A 17,122-nucleotide genomic window follows, 5' to 3' on the forward strand; every position below is an offset into this window, starting at 1 on the left:
TCCTGCCTCAGCCTCCCGAGTATCTGGGATTACAGGCACACACCACCATGCCCAGCTAATTTTTGTATTTTTAATAGAGATGGGGTTTCACCATGTTGGCCAGGATGGTCTCGATCTCTTGACCTTGTGATCCGCCCACCTTGGCCTCCCAAAGTGCTGGGATTACAAGTGTAAGCCACTGCACCTGGCCCAAATATTTTCTTTGTATTATATCCACATTCACTTTATAAACGCTTATCCCTCATCCTTCTTCAGCGAAGCCTCCTTCTGGTTTGGTGCTGCCTGATTCATGAATCACTGTTTGCTCAAATAAACTCCTCAAAACAAAATTGCATTATGCCTCAGTTTATCTTTTTAAAATGGGGTATCCATACTGTGAAATGCTCATGATTGGGTCCTTTATCTCCACTCATTTCCCTGTATGTCCTTGCAAAGAGCTGGGCACATAATGGAGCTGCCAAGCTCTGTAGCCACTGGTGAATGGAAGCCCTCAGTTTACAGAGAGGATTGAAGACTAGCCTCAGGCACAGCACAAGAGAGGCTGCAAGGCAAGGATTCTGCCTCTGTGAGCAAACAGAAGCTTTTCAGCAGAAACTCTGGGCTGTTTTCCCTTTGTACCGAAGAAATCTGTCAGATTCCTTCATTTTCAGGTAGAAAGCATAAACTTAGCTAAAACTGTCCGCCCCTCATCAAATTAAATGCTTTCTTTTACCAGAATCCCAATAGGACAAGGGACATTCTGTTTCTGCTTTCTTTTTTTTTTTTTTTTGAGACACAGTCTGGCTCTGCCGCCCAGGCTGGAGTACAGTGACACGATCTCGGCTCACTGCAAGCTCCACCTCCCAGTTTCACACCATTCTCCTGCCTCAGCCTCCCAAGTAGCTGGGACTACAGGCACCCGCCACCACGCCCAGCTAATTTTTTTGTATTTTTAGTAGAGACAGTGTTTCACCGTGTTAGTCAGGATGGTCTCGATCTCCTGATCTCGTGAGCCACCTGCCTCAGCCTCCCAAAGTGCTGGGATGACAGGCGTGAGCCACCGTGCCTGGCCTGTTTTTGCTTTCTAAAGGCACTAGAGGCAGCCTCGTACCAGAAGGACCACGTAACTGAGGGTCTGGTTACCTGGGCCCTAGGTCTGCCTCTAACTAGCTTTGTGTTCTACACAAGTCACATTCTGCTCTCCTGTGGGCTTAGTTGCCTCATCTGTAAAATGAACAGATTGGGTTACAGTCCACAATAGAGTTCTTAGCCTGAGACTGCTTCGTGGGTGGTGACTGTGTATATAGGTTCCTGGAGAGGGCCTGTACAATCCATCGGACTCTCAGAGTGGGCACTGTGACCTTGCAATGTAAAAACCAACTGGATCGCACCCTTTTGAGGTCTTTTCAGTCGGTTCTGAAGTTCTTCTCCCTCCGTGCCACCAATGGGGACTTAAGTCCATGAAAAAAGCTACTTAAGGGTAGATTTCTAGAAGTGTCCATTTTTGGAGATGGGGGTTGTAAGTGGGGGGTGGTAGCAGTGGGTAAAGTGCAGTCAGCAAAGTACAGCCTAGGGCCACATGCAGCCCACCCTCTGTGTTTGAAAATGAAGGTTTATGGGCACAAAGTCAAGCCTATATGTTTGCTCATTGTCTGTGGCTGCTTTTGTGCTCCAGTAGCAGAGTTGAGTAGCTGAGACAGAGGCTGCATGGCTCCCAAAGCCAAAACTATTTCCTGTCTGGCCCTATGCAGAGCACCTTTTCTGGGCCGTGGGTGGGTGTGCTGGCATCATGTTAGAGCCCCACTCCACTTGGCTCCATGCTGGGTCCATATCACAAAGCCGCCCTGGATGCTGCTGTAAAGGTGCAAGAACAGCCCACACCATACTCACAAAGGACGACCAGCCCCCATTGTCCTCTTCGTGGCTTTCTGTGGAAGGAGATGACACCACCATCAGTACTGAAGAAAGCCGCTGCTTGAAAGAAAGTCAAAGCTTCCCCATTTGATGCCTTCCCTCACCAATGCCCCTTCCCCGGCCTCCACCTACCTTCCACACCCCTGGGGGTTTAGCCACTTACTGTCAGCTCCAGAGACCCTGCCCAAGGTGCTCATTCTACTGGAGAACCAGGGGGTGGCAATGGTTCTCAACCTTTCACATGTGTAACAGTGATTTAGGAAGTGCTTTAAGACCTGCAGTTACCTGGGGGCCTGTGCCTACTGTTTCTAACTCAGCAGGACAGGACAGGCCCCAGGAATCTGCATTGCAACACTTGTGCGATTGAACAGTTGAAAAGCTGCTTTACTGTAATCCCAGCACTTCGGGAGGCTGAGGTTGGCGGTCACACGGTCAGGAGATTGAGACTATCCTGGCTAACATGGTGAAACCCTGTCTCTACTAAAAATACAAAAGACTAGCCGGGCGAGGTGGCGGGCGCCTGTAGTCCCAGCTACTCAGGAGTCTGAGGCAGGAGAATGGCGTGAACCCGGGAGGTGGAGCTTGCAGTCAGCCAAGATCGCGCCACTGCACTCCAGCCTGGGCAACTGAGCGAGACTCCGTCTCAAAAAAAAAAAAAAAAAAAAAAAAAAAAAAAGACAAGCTGCTTTAAAGACTCAGATGCAGGGAGACTAGCTCAGCTCAGGTGCTCACTCAGAGGTGGGGTCCCTCTGTTTTCCTCTACAGAGCCCCCAGAGTTCCTTAGTGTGTCTCTGAAGATGGTCCCAGCAGAACAGGGGCCATAAGCCAGGTGCCCTGCAGAGCGACATCTCCTCCCCTCCATCTAGACCCAAACTGTTTTCTGGGTAAGAAATGGCTGACAGACAAGTCAGTAAGGTCGCCTGAATGAACTCAAGGAGCCCCCGGAACCAGAAAGGCAAGAAAATTGAAATACCTATCACCAACTAAAGCAATCACCTCTCAGCCCTGATAGCTTTACCTGTCTCTTCAGGAAACCGCTGGACTTGGGGTCTGCAAAGGCAAATAGCATTGCGTTAACGGTCTTGTTGATTTAAGGGGATCTCCCTCTTTCCTCAATCTGGTCTAGCGAGAGGGACCCCCAGTGGAGGACATGTCTCACTGCTCAAGAAGGGCTTGTGTCCTTGCTGCTCAGCAACTGGGGCTAGGATACCCTGAAAATTCTGGAAATCACCAAGCCACATCAGTGGCATGACTGGAAGCTCATGACTATCTGATGCTCTAGAGGGAAGTTCCCCTAATGTCCCAGACCCAGCGACAGGATGCAGGGCAAGGGAGGAAACCCCTTCCTCTCCTTGGACACCATCTTCCAGACCCCTGGGATTCAGGGGACCAATGCAGGTCAAAAAGTAAGGCAAAAATAGTTCTGTGCCTCCCTTTTAAGGTTCAACTTGGGATTGAAAAATCTTGCATTTCCTTACACCAGCTCCACTCACTTGCGTGTGAAGATGCTCCTCCTCTCTTCATTCTTGTTGATTTCTTGACTTAACTTACTGAGAATCCTGCAAGATAAAGAGACAGATGAAGAGACAAAACCATCTTCTCTCAGTCTCAACCTTCCCCCTGACCCTTGATGTCCCCTGGTCTATAGAAACTTGGGGCACCAGGGCCAACTTTAGCCAGCCTCCTCTTTGTCACCTCTGCAGGGACCCTCTGCTCCTCACTTCCTTCCAGAATTTGCCACCTTATTCTCCAGGTCAGACCTTCCTCCTGCCCAGGAAGCCTTCTTTCCTCCTTGCTGATCTGTGTCTGGCTGAGCCTTCCAAGTCCAGCTCAGAGCTCCCCCTTAAAGACTTGTCAGCTCACACCTGGCTTTCCCTCTGAAAATCAGGCGCCTTAGGCTCTAGATACAACAGCTGCGTATTTTCTTGTCTTACTATTCCTGGGGCTGAGGTCCCCTGGCTCTGCATGACCTGGCAGTGCTGTCTTGTTCCCAAGAATCTTCAGACCATCATCTAGAGGCACAGGAATCAGCTGCTTCTTGGAGATTTCTTATCACAACCTCTAGTGGAAGATGGAAGGGGAAGATCTCCTTCCATCTTCCCCTCCCGGACTCCCACTCAGTGATGCGGATTCTTATAAAAGCTTGGGGAGGTATTCTCTATAAAGGCAGGGGCTGCAGAATGAGAGACTCCCTGAATCACTCATGTCCCTGAGACCAGCTTTGACGAAGACACTTGAAGATATTCTTAGTCCCCAGGTTCTTTCATGTCAGAACTAGCAAATCCCCAAATCCCAGGATAGAGCTGGGGAAGCTGGGGCAGGAGGGCTTTGCTGTCAGAACGATATCTCCAGCATGCCCTAGCAACAAGCATCCATTCCAGTCTCTCAAACATCCAGAACTTGAGACTCCAGCCCCATTTAGTACCCACTGATGAGACCAACAAGACCCTTGGTAGTCAACAGGCTTAGTGTTTCCTCAAAATTTGGGGCAACTGGAAGGAACCTCAGATTATCAGTCCAATTTCATTTTACAGAGGAGGTGGCAGAGGCCCAGACAAAGAAGGGACTAGCAGATCATGAAGTCAAGAGATCAAGACCATCCTGGCCAACATGGTGAAACACTGTCTCTACTAAAAATACAAAAAAAGCTGGGGCATGGTGGCGCATGCCTGTGGTCCCAGCTACTTGGGAGGCTGAGGCAGGAGAATCACTTGAACCCGGGAGGCAGAAGTTGCAGTGAGCCAAGATCATACCACTGCACTCCAGCCTGGACGACAGAGGGAGACTCCATATTTTTTTTAAAAAAAGGGAATAGCTTGAAGCCACACAGTAGTTAGTGGTAAAGACCACCCTTCTTCCCATAACTCACACCAGCACCAAAAGCTAGCCTTTCAAATTTCCAAGCCAGTGCCCTTTCAATGCACACACACCTGTGTCAATTCCCTTTCTGCTGCAAGCTCTCTGGAGGCAGACACTGTTGAGTCCCTGGCCTGCCCATGAGAGCGGCTCATGATCTCTACTCTTTCTGCTTAATGACCATCTCAAAGTAAAGAGTTTAGCCTAAAATAAACTTGCTAAGTTAGCAAAGGAAGTCCTTAGCAGCCACCATTTCTCGATTCCTCCATCACCTCCCCTGCCCCTCAACTCCCCCATTTCTCCCAATAAATGGGATCCAGGCTGGGCGCAGTGGCTCATGACTATAATCCTAGCACTTCGGGAGGCTGAGGTGAGCAGATTACTGAGGTCAGGAGTTCGAGACCAGCCTGGCCAACATCTCTACTAAAAATACAAAAATTAGTCGGGCATGCTGCATGCCTGTAATCCCAGCTACTCAGGAGGCTGAGGCAGGAGAACCACTTGAACCTGGGAGTCAGAGGTTGCAGTGAGCCGAGATCATGCCACTGTACTCCAGGCTGGGGACAAGAGCAAAACTTCGCCTCAAAAAAAAAAAAAAAAAAAGAAATGGCATCCAAACCTCCTACCTCATTAGAATAATAGGATAAACAAATTTTGATAAACACGTTGGGTACTTAAGAGGAAAGAGAAGGAGAAAGGGAAAGGTTTACTCTCTGTAATAATATTGTTGACAACTCCAGGCTTCTGTGACTGCGCAGAGGGAGAGAGGTTTTAAGAGCAGCAGTGGGTGCCTCCCAGTCGCCTCCTGACCATGCCGTCAGGGTGCTTGTGACATGGTTCTTTTTGGTTCCTTTAAGTGGTTGTTTCAAGAAGACAATGGGCGTGTGGGATGGAAGGACTCCTACAGAGCGGGCAAGGGAGCCCGTTAGTGTTCTGTGTCCTGGCCATGTCAGGCGGTGCTGGCTGCAGCAGCCACTCCCATTCTGTCACCTGTTTATTCAACAATGTGCACTGAGGGCCTTCTAAGTGCTGGGAACTTAGAAGTGCTCAAGGTGCATCAATGAACAAAACAGACAGATCCCTGCTAGTGGAGAGGAAGCTTTAAGGAGGGGAAATGTGATGCATATGCACCATGCGCATGCAGCGTGGGGGGCTGGGGAGGGGGATGGGAGTGCAAGGGTGGGGTGCGGTTGCCATTTAAAATGATCGGGCCTCACTGAAGAGGTGACATTTCAGTAATGACTTGAGCGAGGTGGGACTGAGGCTCACCTCAAGGCCCTCCTCCTACAGAGCTTGACGGGACTCTGACCAGCTCACAGCGCTGCTTTGGATCTTGAAAGAACCTCCTGCTCTCTGTGGTGTTGCCTCTCACCAGTATCTCTACAGCCAGGCTGGAGGCTGCTGGGGCTCGAACTGGGTGAGGAAGGAAATGCCAAACCGCAGGCCTCAGCAGAGGAGCAGCAAAGAGCTGAGCGGGGGGTGGGCAGAACTGGGCCTGACAGCTGGCTTGCAGCAAAGTGTGGGCTCCCAGGGTTCTCCTGCTTTAATGGGCTACAGGAAGCATCTTCCAAGCCTATGGGACCACTGCCAGGGACTGGTGGACGGGGCAACAGTGATGGTGGGCACAGCAGGGAGGTGGTTGCTATGGCTAACACTAGGTGCAAACCTTCAAGTTACACCCTACCCCCAGAGGACCAAGTGACAGTGAGTGGAGGGAGATGACTCATTCTTCCTTCACCCCATAAACTCCACACCTCACTCAGGACCAGAGCAAGAAGTGATGGGGGCTGGGCAGCCATAGACAGTAGTCCTCTCTGCTTGCCTTCGTTTAAGGAACTAGCTGGCCCTGGAAATGGGCTGAACCTCCCCGCAGGAAGCCAGCCCATTGTAGGAAAGTGGCATTCTACAATGATCTGGGTTCCAGCCCAGCTGCATCCCTAACTTGCAGCATGGTGGGGGCCAGTCTTCATCTTCTCAGTCTAAAGGCTCTCCTGGTAATGTACAAGGTACAGGGCCTGCAGGTACAGACAGTCTAACTGCAATGTCTGGCCCCAAGGGTGGCGCCCACTGTGTGACCTCAGACAAGGCAGCTGCCCTCACCTGACCCTAGATTCCTTATCAGCACAATACAGGGGTTAAACCTGATTAGTGAATCCCTGATGGGCCTGATCATCATGATTACCTACCTATACCTGTTACAAACACTGATCACCAGGCCCAGCCAAACCTACCTGAACAGACTCTCCAGGGAGAAGCCTGAGGCTCAGTGACACCAGCCCCCAGGTGATTTTTATTATGATCCAAAAAGCTTGTGAAATAAATCCTGTTATTCTTGACACTGATGAAATTGTTTGTTTGCTTGTTTTAAAGAGAAGGAGAAGGAAAGGCAGGAGAAGGAACTTGGCGATTCTAAAGGGAGTGAAGTAGGGGAGTGGGGATATGCGAGGCCTTAGCTGGCCTTTGATATAGCCCTTTAATTCTCCCCCATGCTTGAACAACTGTGAAGGAAGACCTACTAGTGGGTCTAGAAATCAACTTTGCTGATGACACAAGAAGAAAGAAACTATACAAGAAACGAAGGCTGGCAGGCAGGCGGAAAAGAAGGGAGAGAGGGAGGGTGGAAGGGAAGGGAAGGGAACGGAAGGAAAGGGAAAGAAGGAGAGGGGTGCAGAATAGAAAATATCAGCGCACAAAGCATCCATTGTCCCGTGAAAATTCCATCTTCGTTTCCTCTACTGTGGCACGTGTAGCTGTGTACTGGCTTATGGATATAGAGCGCGTTCTTGCCACAGCTTTGGCCAACTTCTGACCTACTCCTTTTATAGGGCCCTCCCACAGTAGGAGCCTTGTTCCCTGGGCTCAGATTTCAGACTGCCTGCTGCTCCCTCCCAGGACAGGGCTTCCAGGCCCTGGGTAGGGCAGATGCCTCTTCCGCAGCGCTGTTCTCGCTGTTCTCGCAGTGGGACCCTGGAACTCTCCTTCTTTTCCCCACCCCTCCTCCCTGCACACATTCCCATGCTCAATCCTGCTCTCACTCTGCATTCCAATCCTTCTTCCAAGGAACAAAATGTTCTTTCCGTCTTTAAAGATCGTCCCTTGAACCAAGAGCTAAACCTTCTAAATTCTATCCTTGTTACCTGAGAAGCCAGAGGCAGCCAGATGTTTTAAGACTCAGGAAGAAGCCTTTCACCATCACCTGAGGCCTCGGTCGACAGCTTAAGAGTAGGACATAATAATTTGAGGACACAGGGTGTTCTCCCTACTTGTCACCCATCTCCCACTGCAGTTTTACATGGAGTGTTTTCCTGGTGCCTCACCATCATTTTCCTGGTATACAAGTATAATTATTCTCATTTTTACAAATAAAAAAGGCAGGGCTGGCCAGGTGCGTTGGCTCATGCCTGTAATCCCAGCACTTTGGGAGGCCGAGGCGGGTGGGTCATCTGAGGTCAGGAGTTCGAGATCAGCCTGGCCAACGTGGCAAAAGCCCATCTCAAATAAAATATAAAAATTAGCTGGGCATGGTCATGCCTGTAATCCCAGCTACTCAGGAGGCTGAGGCAGGAGAATCACTTGAACCCAGGAGGTGGAGGTTGCAGTGAGCCAAGATTGCACCACTGCACTCCAGTCTGGGCAGCAAGAGTGAAACTCCAACTCAAAAAAAAAAAAAAAAAGGCAAGGCTCTGAGGGACGCATCTGTCAAAAGGCACATGACCAGCATTTATGGAGAGAGGAGGCTTCACTTTGAGTGCTGTGGGCTTGCACTGGAAGAGAAGGAGCAACAGCCAAGGGAGGCACCTTTCCTGTGGGAGGGCCCTTGAGGACTGACGCCGAGACCTGGGTCCCTGGACAGCAATTAGCCACTGAATGGGACAGGGGAGGACCATGTTGGAGAGAGGCCCTGTCACTCTTTTGGTTTTGCTGAGGGCTGGCCATACTCTTTTTTTTTTTTTTTGAGACAGAGTCTTGCTCTGTTGCCCAGACTGGAGTGCAGTGGTGCGATTTCTGCTCACTGCAAGCTCCGCCTCCTGGGTTCACGCCATTCTCCTGCCTCAGCCTCCTGAGTAGCTGGGACTACAGGCACCCACCACCACACCTGGCTATTTTTTTTTTGTATTTTTAGTAGAGATGAGGTTTCACCGTGTTAGCCAGTATTGTCTCGATCTCCTGACCTCATGATCTGTCCTCCTTAGCCTCCCAAAGTGCTGGGATTACAGGCATTTGAGTGGCCACATTCTTTAACAGGCACAAGAATATTCATTTCGCCTCTATGTTCCTTCCTCCACACCTTTCCCGTCTTCCCTGTCTCTGGTAGGGAAATAGGTACACAGGAGATGCCTCAGTAGGTTGTTTCTGCCGTGAGACTCACAGCCTTTCAGGAAGACAGACAACTATTTCTGCATTATTTCTCAGCTTGAATCTTAAGTTTTCCTAACCTAATTGCATTATTGGTAATGGCTACAGGGAGAACCAGCAGAAAGAGTATTATCCAATACCTATCTGCTGCCTCCACCGCCCACCCCGTTACCCTCCTCTCCTTAATTTTAAAGTTACACTGTGGATTTAAATACAAAACGTATAACGTCCGCTCCTTTAATGAACTGCAAAAAGGCACCAGTAGATTTGAACGTATATTCATGTATTCTATTGATTTAACCAGACTGTCGTCAGCTGTACCATGAGGGTCAGCCTAGGCCCTATAAAGGGAGCTTTCATTTTTTTTCTTTAAAAATCCTCCACCTTTACAATGTTGGAGGTGTCTTGGGATCAACCATGTCCTGAGAGAGTGACAGTATTTTCAGGCTGACAGAACCTTCCTCACCACAACTTACCTTCTTAAAAATCTATTTAATACTTATATTGTAAGCATCAGGGAAAGAAATAGAGACATTCAGAGGAGTGTAATATTGTTTTGGTTTTCTGTACATGAACACAATTTCTTTTCCAAAGGCCTTTGGGGTAATGATCAAGACAAATAAACCTGTGTACAAGGGCTGGAATGAATAAAGTATTGAACACCTGTAAGTGTCAAGGACAGCACCAGGCAATTTATGTTTGCTGCCTCCTTTAATGTTCCCCACTCCTTAGAAGTTAGCTCTTTTCCCTTCTACAGACAAGGAAGCTGAGGCTGATTGCTTAAATGACTTCTCCGAGGTCCTACAGCTGGTGGGAGGCAAAGTCAGCTTTAGAGCCTGGATCTCCCTCACTCCAAAACCCTCCGTCCTCTCTATTCTTTAATCTCTCCTCTCCAGAAAGATAGAATAGTTAAAAAACTAAAATTGCTCTAATTGGGATTTTACATAAAGCAAGAATAGCCAACACTTATTCAGTACATGTTGTTATTTTCCCAATATTTCCCTTAATTTTCCCATTAACCCTCTGAGGTAGGTTCTATCATTATTCACATTATATAGATGAGGAAGCTGAGGCTCGAAGAGCTGAGCTAACTTGCCCTCAAGTCTGCGGCCTGTGAATGGAAGGATTGGATTTCAAGCATCTGACCTCAGAGCCTGAGCTTTTTCTCACTAAGCTCTCCTATCTGCCTGTTTATACTCAAAATAACAGCACTTAAAATTGGTGGGCTTGTATAGTCTCTGTAACCCATTCTTTCCTTTTATAGTTTAGGAAGCTGAGGGTGGTCGAGGGATGTGTCCCAGGTCACATAAGTCATTGGAAGTAGAGCTGGAATTGGTCCTTGTTACACACTTCTGCCAAGAGGGACAGTGAGTCTCTAAGTCACCTCATTAGGGCAGCCTGGACCTTCCCTTGATATCTTCTCCATCGTTCTCCATGTTAACCTCTCATGTTCTATGGGCAGGCCTCATAGTCTTTCTAGGGTGCACATTCAAGCACATTGGAGGAGGGGATTCCATCACAGGCCAAGTTTTTGTTTCAGTTTTCAGAGAGCTAAAGAAATATCCCACGCCAGCCCATTCGCAACATGTTTATAATTCTCCCTTTCACGCTAACCAGAAGCCATTTCCCACCCCTACCACCTTCTCCAGGCTCTCAAAAAAGCCAGAAGACATCAGCTGAGCTTAGCCTTAAGGTGAAAAAGTATCTTCCAAGTTGAAAGTGACTTCTTTATCTCTGTCCTTCCACTGTTCTGATTAAATCTCTTCCATCCTCCCATCTTCATAGCTACAGCACTAGGGTAGGCTCTCAGCTCATTGGCAGGATCTTGGTCACTACCAACTAACTTGGTCCCATGTCCTCAGCTGGGCTGTCCTCCAAATCATCATTTACATGTTCTGGACAGAGATAAGACACAAATTTACCTTGATGTTTACTTCACCAACACTCTCTGCTTCCTGAGAATGACTCATGGGACCTTCATAAATTGTGGCACACCGCCCCCAACCAGTCACTTCAGCCTCTTTGCTTTCCATTCCCCCAGGTATACGCCCCAGCTGCTCTGTCCCACTGGCTGTTCCGCCAGGCACACTGGGTGGTGCCTCTGTAATATGTTCCCATTTCTAGAATGTCCTACAATCCATCCTTCCTATTTCGAGATTTAACTTAGGGTCCCTTCCTCCCTTGTCTGCCCTGAATACTCTGGGGAAAATTACTCCCGCCTTCCTGCTAGCACTTGAACTTGTGCATGCATGCACCATTGCACTGTTGTAATTGTAGTATAATTGCTTTGCTTGTCTATCTGACCTCCCTTTAGAATGTGAGTGTCCTGAGGATGAGGATTCTGTCCCATATCTTTGTAACCTGAGTAATTTTAACAAAGGCCTAACTCATTGTAGTTATCTAATAGCAGTTCACTAAATAACTAAAGTATTATGGAACTATTAATCTTGTATAGGGACCACAAGATGCAAACTCAAATGCCCTCAGGGGCCATGTACATACATAGACCTACATAGTTACCATTTCTGGCATTCTTCATTCCTATGTACACGTCCAGGTTAATGTCTGGTGTCACTTCCTTTCTGCTTGAAGGACTTTTAAAAAGCACCTGTGGCAGTACAGTTTAGATTCTGTGTGTCTGAAAAAGTCTTTATTTCATCTTCATTTTTGAAAGATATTTTTGCCTAGTATTGAACTCTAGGTTGACAATATTTTTCTTTTGCTATTTTACTTTCTAGAAAGCTGCTGTGATCCTTACATTTGTTCCTTTGTATGTAACATGTTTCTTTTTCTTCTGACTGCTTTTAAGATTTTCTTTTTATCATTAGTTTTGAGCAATTTGATTATGATGTACCTCAGAGCTAGTTTTCTTCCTGTTTCTTACATTTGGGGTTCGTTGAGTCTCTTGGATCTGTGGGTTTATAATTTGCATCCAGTTTGCAAGATTTTTAGCCATTATGTCTTCAGGTGTTTTATTTCTGTCTCTTCTACCCTGCTCACATACACATTCTTTCCTCTCCTTTGGGGACTTTAGACATATATTTGGCTCTTTGAAATTGTCCCAAAATTCCTTTATGCTTTTTTTTTTTTTTGATGGAGTCTTGCCCTGTCACCCAGGCTGGAGTACAGTGGCACAATCTCAGTTCACTGCAGCCTCCACCTCCCAGGTTCAAGTGATTCTCTTGCCTCAGTTTCTTGACTAGCTGGGACTACAGGCGCCTGCCACCATACCTGGTGAATTTTTGTATTTTTAGTAGAGATGGGGTTTTGCGATATTGGCCAGGCTGATCTCAAAATCCTGACCTCAGGTGATCCGTCCACCTCAACCTCCCAAAGTGCTGGGATTACAGGCGTGAGCCACTGCACCCAGTCTTTTTTTCTCTGTGTGTTTCAATTTGGACAATTTCTATTACTGTATCTTCATGTTTACTACTATTTTCTTTTGCAATTTCTAATCTGCTGTTAATCCCAAGCAGTGTATTTCTAATCTCAGATTTTATAGTTTACATTTCTAGAGGTTCTGTTTGGGTTTTTTTTTTTTTAATTTCATATGCCTAAATTTAACTTTTAGAACACATGAAATACACTCAACATTCTCTTTGTCTGCTAATTTTAATCTCTGTGTCAGTTATGGGTCAGTTTTGATGTTTTAGTTTTTCTCCTCGTTGTGGGTTATATTTTCCTGCTCATTTGCATGCTTGTTAGTCTCTGATTAGATGCCTAATATCATAAATTTAATTTGTTGGGTAGTGAATATTTTTACATTCCTATAAATAGTTTTAAGTTTTGTTCTGAGATGTAGTTAAGTTACTTAGAAGCAGTTTGTTTCTTTTGGGTCTTTCTTTTAAGGTTTTCTAGCCAGGATCAGAACAATTTTTAGATTAGGGCTAATTATTCCCCACTACCAAGGCAAGATCCTTCTAGGCATGCTACCCAATGACTGTGAATCTCCAGGTTTTCCAGCCATGCTGGAAAGGCACCATTTCCAGCCCTGTGAGTGGCTACTCTTTCCTCCAGTACTGTTGGGTAGTTCTTTTGCCACCTACAGGTAATCTCTTCTTTCATGCATGGACTGATCTGTGCTCTGCTAAAGAGGGGCCCCTCTGAAGCTCTCCAGAATGCTGTCTCTATGCAGCTCTCTCCTCTCTGACACCTGTTGAATGAACTCTAGGCTCCTGGACTCTCCACTGCCTCCTCAACTCAAGTCGTCCACCAGACCCAGCACTGTGTTCCCTGCTCCCTGTGCCATGGCCTGGAGATTCTCAAAGCAGCAAGCAACCATAGGTTCACCGCCTTTGTTTTCCATCCCTCGGTGTCTGATGCCCAATGTCTTGAAAATTGCTCTTTCATATATTTTGCCTGGTTATTTGGTTATTTCAGGTGGGAAAGTAAATCTGATCCCTGTTGCTTCATCTTTTTTGAAAGCCATGATATGAAATAAATGGTTGACGCAGCTTAGGATGATCCCTCAGGGAATGGTGGGACGCTGGTGAACTGGGGAGCACAAATCCCAGCTAAACAGGCAGCAGACATCAGATCCAGCTGACTATTGCCACAGTAGAATATATGCCCTCAATTGCCACATCTTTCACTTGTTTCTAAAGAGGCTGAATTTTGTGAAACTTTTCCTGATTTCAAAGCAGTGGTCACCAAACTTACACCTGCATCCTGGGACTGGCCCACCAGCCACCAATTCTGATACCTGTGTGTAAAGATCCCTATTTTGCAAACAACTATGATTTATCTCTACAACATCACATTTCTGCAATCATAGAAATGTTCCATATCTGTACTCTCCAGCATAGTATTCACCAGCTATACATAGCTATTAAAATGTGGCTAGTGCCTCAGGGGAATGAATTTTAAATTTAATTTAAATTGAAGTAGCCACATGTGGTTAGAGGATATCCTTAGAAAGCTCAAGCCATCTTCAACAACATGTGTCCCTGGAGATAGACAGCACCAAAGGCAAATCCTTATTCCTCTCTTTTCCTTCCTGCTTCCAGACAAGGGAAAGCCTATAGTCATGCTAAAAATAGTCTCCTTAATTGAGCTGCCAGCATTCTTACCTATTCATGAGATCTCCCCACCTCCTAGTCCTTTGGCCTACTCCCTTTTATTATGATGAGCTCTGAGACCCTTAGAGTAAGAGAAGGGTCCTCATACAATGTCCAGAGAAGAGAACTCAAACTGGTAACACACAGACTATATGTAGCCCTTAGGTGTGTTTACTGTGACATTCACAATATTTAAAACATTTGAACCAATGTTTAAAAATTGAGATATATCACATGAAACCCATATTTCTAGTTATTCTTGATAAATTTGAAGATTGGACATTGTTGGGTCCACACTGGCTGGAGCTGAGGAGCTGCTGCACTCTTTGAATGGAACATATGATATCTGATTTGCCACAGTCCCCACCATTCTCTATTGTTTCACCAACAATGAGGCTTTGTGATAGTTACTTTTTTCATCATATGATAACTGTGCTATTATTTTTCTTATAATGGAGAAATATTTCATCATACAGAATGTTTACCACTGTTTTGTCCAATGATGATAAAACAAAACAAAACAACAGGGCTTTGTGTGCCAATTTTACACATTTATAGTGGGCTCCTGCAGGTATTTGTGTGTGTGAGACCTTTACTAGAGGGATGAAAAATACATGGCGTGACATGCATACGGCAACTTCCCATTTCAGCACCTATGGCAGGCATGAATAATCAATCACAGCTCCCTTTCCTTGGGATTCTTCTCAACATAACCTCCCTGGCAGCCATTCCCAAGCACTCAGTATCGACACATAATCATGTCCATTGCCGTCATCTGGTTCAGCTCTCATTTTACTGTGTGAGAAATGGAGGTCAAGAAAACTTAAGCCATCACTGAGTCAATGGTGATGCCACAATGAAACCTTGACACTGGTGCTATTTTCACAGGCCCAAGCACCCCATGAGAAGAGAAGAAACGAAAACACAGGCCAAAGTTGGGCTTGTTTTTGGCAAGAGCATCCAGGTCGCCAGCTGGGCTGGATCTGTGACTTCTGTTTTCCAGCTCTTCATGTAACTTCTGTTCCCCACATCCTGCCCTTGCCCTCATCCTTCCTACTTGCTTTCTTATTTCAAGCCAACAATGACATAGAACTGACCCAGCCTCCACTCACACTACTCCCTATTCCCACCTCTGCTCCCAGATCACCCACAGAGTTGGAGGAGTACTTACGGCACCCGGAGCTTGGGGAACTTCTGGATGTCATTTTCTGTCAGGTTCTGAAATGAAGACACATATGGCAGGCAGGTTACAACCCACAGAAAGGGCTTTGGGTAGGAGGGGAAGAGTGATATGTGAAACAATATAGGGAGTGGCGGGGACTGTGGCAAACGGAGGAGAAAGCTCCCGGCCCACCCACCCTCCCAAAGGGGCAGCCTCTAGATGTTTTGCCTAAAAGCCTGTGGGCCTGGTGTTGCTGGAGCTACTTTTTCAAAGGGAATCCTTAAATCTGGGTTTTATGTGAAATGCTCTGAGTTCCAAATGTTGACAAATAATTTTGACTAAAACACTGTGAGAGCTAAATCTGTGAAACCAAACAACTCGTTTTGTGGGCTGCATTTGGCCATGTTGTGACCTCTTCCCTACACCCCAGACCTCAGGCCCTCTCAGTCTCCACAAGGTCAGCTGCAGAGAAGCCAGCCTGGAGCACTGTGTGCCTCTTTTACCGACATCACACTCCGGAGAGCCTCTTTCACCAGGGTTATTGGTAGAATTCTCAAGATATGGGGATGCCATGCAAAGGCTTTCCTGAGGGAACTGAGAAGGGAGAGGAGAAAGAAACTCATATTTGTCAAGAACTAACCCTGGGCCTCTGCCTCTTAACACCTTAGTGAATCCTCACATCAACTCTGTGATGCAGGAGTTACCAGCATTCCCATTCCGCAAGTGAGAAAGCTGAGGCTCAGGGATATGAAGGGGATTTCCACTCGTGGGGAATGAGCTGGGGCTGGAATTCCACTCTATGACATCCACAATCTATTTTCTTCCTGCAAACCTCCATCCTACCATGCCTGATCCTTTTGAGGGCCCCCATGCCCTATGTTGGAAGGGAAGACCTGGATTTCATTCAGGGCAGTAATGTGCTTGTTCAAAATATTTAACTCCCCAGACTCCCTTGCAGAGGGTGGAGGTCACATGACTCTGCTGTGGACAGTAAGATACAACCACAGTCTGCTGGATGGAGCTCCTGGAAAAGTTACTACTTTCCTGGAAAAAAGGGAGCATGCATTTACTGTTCACCATACACCTTCTCCTCTTTGCCTTTCTCCTCTCCTCCCTGCCTTTCTCCCATATCTCCCTGGAGATATGATGCCTAGAGGTGAAGTGGCCAACTCATAATCGTTAGGACAGAAGTCACAGGCTTTTCCATAGGTTAGATGAAGGCTAGGTTCTTGATGACTTCCTTCACCATCGCCAAGCACCCCCCTATACATTTCTTATTACTTGAAACAGACTGACCCTTATTTGGTTAGGCCACTGTGGTCAGGTTTCTGCAACATGGGTCACATGCCTTCCCAGATGACACAGGTCTCAAGCTCCTTTTCTCTTCTTTTTATACCTTGTAGAAGCATAGCTTCTACCAGATAAGGATCTATCATTTTCAGTGGAAAACAAAAATGGCAAAGAAAGAAAGAAAGAAAGGAGGGAGAGAGAGAGAGAGAGAGAGAGAAAGAAAGAAAGAAAAGAAAAGAAAGAAAAGGAAGAAAGGAAGAAGAAAGAAAGAAAGAAAAGAAAGAAAGAAGAAAAGAAAAAAGGAAGGAAAGAAAGAAGAAAGAAGGAAAGAAAGAGAAAGAGATGGCGAGAGGGAAGGAAGGAAGGAAAGAAAGAGAGAGGGAGAAGAAAGAAGAAAGGGAAGGAAAGGAAAGGGGAAAGAGGGAAGAGGAGAGGGGAGGACAAGGGAGGGGAGGGAGGGAGGAAGGAAGGAAGGAAGGAAGGAAGGAAGGAAGGAAGGAAGGAAGGA

The 17,122-nt window shown here is 46.7% G+C and overlaps 1 protein-coding gene across 1 annotated transcript in view; it reads right to left on the minus strand.

Annotated features, from left to right (window-relative positions):
* LCP2 (lymphocyte cytosolic protein 2 (SH2 domain containing leukocyte protein of 76kDa)) overlaps positions 1 to 17,122 on the minus strand; it is a 50,118-nt gene that overhangs the window by 25,771 nt on the left and 7,225 nt on the right. Inside the window, exons 3-6 of the mRNA XM_011947759.1 lie at positions 15,334 to 15,380; positions 3,387 to 3,452; positions 2,912 to 2,943; positions 1,870 to 1,907 (exon numbers count right to left, since the gene is read on the minus strand). Of these exons, the coding sequence (XP_011803149.1) occupies positions 1,870 to 1,907; positions 2,912 to 2,943; positions 3,387 to 3,452; positions 15,334 to 15,380 (183 nt within the window). The remainder of the gene's footprint in view (positions 1 to 1,869; positions 1,908 to 2,911; positions 2,944 to 3,386; positions 3,453 to 15,333; positions 15,381 to 17,122) is intronic.

The sequence above is a fragment of the Colobus angolensis genome, unplaced genomic scaffold, assembly GCF_000951035.1.
Source record: "Colobus angolensis palliatus isolate OR3802 unplaced genomic scaffold, Cang.pa_1.0 Scaffold27, whole genome shotgun sequence".
NCBI classification, from domain to species: Eukaryota; Metazoa; Chordata; class Mammalia; order Primates; family Cercopithecidae; genus Colobus; species Colobus angolensis.